This window comes from Lolium rigidum, chromosome 5 (assembly GCF_022539505.1).
Source record: "Lolium rigidum isolate FL_2022 chromosome 5, APGP_CSIRO_Lrig_0.1, whole genome shotgun sequence".
NCBI classification, from domain to species: Eukaryota; Viridiplantae; Streptophyta; class Magnoliopsida; order Poales; family Poaceae; genus Lolium; species Lolium rigidum.
In genome coordinates, this window is record NC_061512.1 from 7,420,137 (window position 1) to 7,425,775 (window position 5,639).

Genomic DNA, 5,639 nt, shown 5'->3' on the forward strand with positions numbered 1-5,639 from the left:
AGGTTCAATGTGCAGGGACAAGCATTTCCAACTATTCGATTCTGAAGGCAAATATAATTGTTGCTCTTGATCATGTTTTATATAATGGATGTGACATGTTCAACCCAAGCAGCTCCTATCTTTTAGTTTCTTCCTTTTGTTTCGATGAAATGTGCGAATTGATTAATTTTGGATTTTATTGTATTGCAGTTTTAATTAATGTTCATAGGTTCTTAATTCCATGAACATTCTCCTTTAGATTTTTATTAACTGGAGCTTACCATTTTCTTCCTTATGTTGCAGCATTTCCTTCCATTTGTTGCAAATTTACTGTGTTTCTGTCAAATTTCCGTACACCTCCTTTATTTCGTATTCTCACTCGCCAATTTATGAAAGTCGAAAATCTATGCCTAATAATCAAGTTTTCTTCCTTCACATACAGGGCTGTGATAGAACCAGATGTAAAGTCCCTTTTTCAGTATCTTCAGGTAAGGTTGTGATCGACTCTCATAGCCACCGTTTGCACATTGTAATCTCTTCATTATGTACATAAAGTTTTGTTCTTTCCTTTTTCGCCCATCTTAGTATTTTTAGAGAATTAATTATGATTAATTTAAATTTCAGTTGTTCATTTCACACATACAATATTTCACCTTATATATGTTGCACAAAGATAATTGTTATCAGACTTATTGGAAGTCTTGGTGCGTTTTGGTGTTGTTTGTTGTTGAACCGGGGTAATTCACCTTATATACCAGAATCCGAGTCTGAGGTCATAGTCCTTAAACCGGGGTCTGGAACATGATCAGGCAGGTTCTCCTTTGATGATTGTTTACAGTATAGCCGGCCGTCGGCCGGACTACTATTTTTTGTGACAACGCAAAGATAACCACAAAACTCAATGTTTGCCATTGTGAGTTCAGCAAACAACTATGGAACCATCCCGTGTGATGCTATTTGAACTGTATTATCTCTTAGACACCTTTTAATGTTACTTTTTGATGGAAATGTACAACGCAAAATCGTTTTGATCCAGTAGCATATCTATTTCAAAATTGATCAGGCTGGTATTATATAAATCTTTGTAATCTATTTGCGGTTAATTTCCTATAATTTCCACTATATATATATAGTATATTCTAAATTGCTTTCTTAAATTTCCGCAGCAACGCGCGGGGTATCCCCTAGTTCTATATATTTTTGGCAACTTGATTTTTTTATGGCATTTTGGAACTTTCGGTTTGAGTAGTGGTATTCTGTGCCAAAATAACTCGGGACCATTTTATCGATTCGCTCCCTCTCATCCCCTCCGCCGGCAAAGCGGCGGCGCGCCACCGAGCCCCTCCACTCCGATCCGCCTCCACATTCTTCCTCCTCCAATGGCTGGAGCTCCTACGGACGCCGATCCGGAGATCCCCCCAATGGAGGCGCCATCCGAAGTCCCGGAGGAATCGATCGAGGCGGCGCGTCGCCTCAAGCGGGTCCGCGCGAACCTCTGCCTCCTTGACCGCCCCTTCGCGCGCCCGTCCGCGGACTACGACGCCGGCCTCCGCGGCCTCCGCCTCCTCGACTTTGTCCGCCTCGACCTCCCCTCCTCCGGCGTCCCGCGCCCTGACCTCGTCGCCGAGCTCATCGCCAATTACTCCTACAGCCGCGCATGGAGCTCCGTCCGTGGCAAGCAAATCGAGGTCTCCCTCAAGTCATTCGCCAAGGCGCTCTGCCTGCCTCCATACGGTAACCCGGCTTACAGAGTCGAGGACGACGCTGCCGTGACCTTCGCCTCCAGAGAGTTCGTCAAGGTTTACATCCAGCCGGAGCGCCTGCCCAGCACCTTCTTTGTGAGGGATGTGAACTGCGACGCAGATTATATGACGGCGGTACTCTGGGAGCTAGTGAAGCAGGAGATGGATCACCTGATCGAGCGCGAGAGCACCGACTGGGTGAGCTACTACAGTGCGTTCCTACAGAGGCTCATCTGGGTGGAGAGGCCGGAACTCTTCCACCTGCCACCGGCAACTGCACCAGCGGCATTGTGTGTCCGGAAGGAACATGGAATCGATCAAACAACAATCCACGAGAACCAAAAGTGTTGCTCTGAGTCTGACATCCATAGGGCTGAAGTGAGCTCCGAGCAGATTGACATGGCATACAAGAAGATTGATTCGCCATCTGAGAAGTTTGACACAGCATCTAACAAGATTGATGTGGTAAGCAAGATGATCGTTGTTGCTCCTAAAATGATCGAAACCACCTGTAAGAGGCTTGACGTGAGAGAAAAACAGCTTGGCGAGCAAGATGGCGACGTGCAAGGGATGGCGTCCCTCGATCAGGCAAGGGTTACCAAGGAAAGAGAAACCAATGACGAGTTGGAACGCGCTCAGAAGATACTCATAGAGGTAACTAGGGAGCAAATGCCTGCATTGATGCATCCACAAAGTATCTTAACAATTTTATACTCTAATTTTACTTGTGATGGATCCCTTGCATTTTTGCAGGCCTTGAAAAAAACCAAAAAAGGCCGGGCGCATATAGGTGTCAAAATGATGGGTGAGCTCGACACTAAAGCATTTGCAAATGCTTTGAGAGCAAATGTACCACAGGAGGATGCAAAATTTAACTCTGCTGATTTTTGTTCAAAATGGCAAGCTGAAATTGCAAACTCAAAGTGGTATCCTTTTAGGAAAGTCACGATTGATAGTAAACCAATGGTATGTGGACTGTACAGCCTCTCTACTATTTATTATTCTTGTTTTCATGCTTTGTTCAGTCAATTTCTCGAAAAATATTAGTATGCTCTAATACAAATACCGAGCAGTTCTTTACATTATAGCCAACAATTGCATCTAGTTTTCATACATTATCCTTTTTTTATATGCTCACAAGCATTTCCGTGATTCCAACCACAAGGTGACATTCTTTCTTTTCTTTGGTTTAGGAAATTATCATGGAGGACGACAACAAGCTCCGTGAGTTGAAAGACCAGAAAGGTGAGGAAATCTACGCCTTGGTGAAGAAGGCGCTAATTGAGATCAATGAGTATAACCCCTGTGGACGCCACCCCGTGCATGTACTGTGGAACCATAAGGACGACAGGAAAGCAACTCTTGAAGAAGCCCTCCAGTACGTCGTGAAACAGTGGCAGTCGCTCAAGAGGAAGCGCTGATCTGCGGGCTAGGGTGTGTCCTGCTTTTGCTTTCATGAAACTTGTATGCTGTGCGTTGAACTTGACCTAATATAGTTCTAGCGCTAGTCGGTTAGTTTAAGAGGTTTGTATACGAATTCCCTTTGTCACGACCGACCGCGGGAGCGGTCAGTTTGTGTCGCAAAACCCGCCCACCTACCTAACTGTTTTTGTCGTATTCGACACGCGCCCCCCGCGCCGGAAAAAGTAATTGGCTCGGCAGAGATTCGAACCCGCGACCTCCTACTCCCACGCGCCTGCTACGCTGACCGTATGAGCCACCAGCGTTTAATGTGCGAAATAGAGACAGATTCTTTTTGTACTAGCAAATTTACACGATTATAAACGGAAAATATGAACTTTTTTTCCCACGAATCCCCTTTTGTGATATTTTTATTTGTATCAGTATTTTTTATTCCGTAAATTTGTTCAAATTTAACATAGCTATGCAAAAAAAATTCAATTCCCTTTGTACAATTCCCTTTTAGAAATCCAGTATCTTTTTTATTTTATTTTTCTCCTATATTATTGTTACTTTTCTACAAAAAATCATGTTATTTGGACTATTTTTATAATTCCCTTTTTTGGGCTAGTGGTTTTTAAGAGGGAAAAAATAACGGGTGGGAAAACTACTTGCAACTCAAATGAACTACCACTTGCAACTCAAAAAAGTACACTTGCAGCTCAAATAAATATCACTTTTAACTTAATTAGCTTTTCGATCGATAACTTATTATATTTTATCATTGATAAATAACGGATAGAGGGTTAATAACTTTCAAATGAAATTATCTTTCCGGGGTAGAGAAAATGTTCCCAAAATTATTCTAAATAACATTAGGTTTTCGGGTCGATAACTTTTCTCATTTACCGTTAATAAATAATGAACATAGGGGTTGATAAATTGTGAGCTAAAAATATTTCCAAAATTATTCTAAATAAAATTAGGTTTGCGGGTCGATAACTTTTCACATTTACCGTTGTTAAATAACGAACATGTGGGTTGATAAATTGTGAGCTAAAAATATTTTTAAATTTATTCTAAATAAAATTAGTTTTTCGGGTTGATAAATTTTTACATTTACCATTGGTAAATAATGGGCAAAGCGATTGATAAATTGTGAGCTAAAAATATCCTCACATTATTTAAAAAAAATAGCTTTTTGGGTCGATAACTTTTCATATTTACCATTGATAAATAACGGATAGAGGCGTTGATAAATTATGAGCTAATTTTTTTCTAAAATATTCAAAATATAATTATTTTTTGGGTTGATAACTCTTCACATTTACTATTGCTAAATAAGGAACAAAGCAGTTGATAAATGTTGAGCTAAAACATTCCCAAAATTATTCTAAATAAAATTAGGTTTTTTAGGTCGATAACTTTTCACATTTACCGTTGAAAAATAATTTGTACGGGGGTTCGTAAATTTTGGAGCTAAAAATGTCCCAATGATATTCTAAATAAAATCAGGTTTTAGGGTCGATAACTTTTTTATTTTTACCGTTGATAAATAATGGGCGGAGGGGTTGATAAGTTGTTAGTTAAATAATTTCCCATAATATTCTAAATTAAATTAATTTTTATGGTCGATAACTTTTTACATTTACGATTGATAAATAACGGGTGGAGGGGTTGATAAATTAGAATATATTCACTCCGACATAATTTATTTCCGTCTAATTTTGCATGCATGGTCTGTATCTTACATCCGGTTCATTTTCTACATTTTTTAAATTTTGATCAAGTTCATGATTTACTTGTTGCTACGATGTTGAATATAGTACAAATTATGTCCGTCTCCTTGTCTGACACGAATTGATCGGAGGTCTGATGGTTAGCTCTGTCTCGCAGCGGCCCGGGCAGCCCACCAAGTCGTGTGTTCGATTCCCATCGGCGACATGCGAATAAATTTTTACAACCATCGCGCGCACACTTTCCGGAAATGGAAACAGGTAAAATTGATTTGATTGCCATTTTCGGAAACGCGGCCCTGTCGGAATTCGATCGCTCGCTTCGGATGCGGCGGTCGACCGCTGGCTAGGCTCGCCCGTTTGTATAGTGGTTTACTTCTCCTTGATCATGGAACTACTAGATTAATTAGCCCGTGATCGCCTTTTGATGGCTAATCTAGCTTAGAGTTTAGCTAGATGCTCCTATTGTATATAGCCTTGGCATGGAATATGCTGTTACTAATTTCAGACAGCTAGGTACTAGCTCCTGGAGATGTAAATTTCAGAGTTTCTGAATGCAGTGGGCAACAGAGCAGAGACAATGTAAGCCGTTCTAGCAAACTAATAGTTTGCTAAAAATCTTATATTATGGAACGGAGGTAGTATGTGCCAGGCAAAGCATAACTCTGAAAGTAGGATGACGCTAGTTTGAATAATCTTATCTGAAACAACCGACAAATGCTCTGGATGAATATATGTGACACTGAAAAGATTCTAGACAGAATATAATTCTGAAAGCAAG

At 40.6% G+C, this 5,639-nt stretch overlaps 1 protein-coding gene across 1 annotated transcript; it reads left to right on the plus strand.

Moving 5' to 3' along the window:
* Positions 1-1,400: 1,400 nt before the first annotated feature.
* On the plus strand, positions 1,401-3,248 carry LOC124655582 (factor of DNA methylation 2-like). The gene is made up of 3 exons (XM_047194452.1): positions 1,401-2,375; positions 2,475-2,687; positions 2,915-3,248. The coding sequence occupies exons 1-3, from the start codon at positions 1,401-1,403 to the stop codon at positions 3,140-3,142; spliced, it is 1,416 nt and encodes a 471-aa protein (XP_047050408.1). The 3' UTR covers positions 3,143-3,248.
* The last annotated feature ends 2,391 nt before the right edge of the window (positions 3,249-5,639 follow it).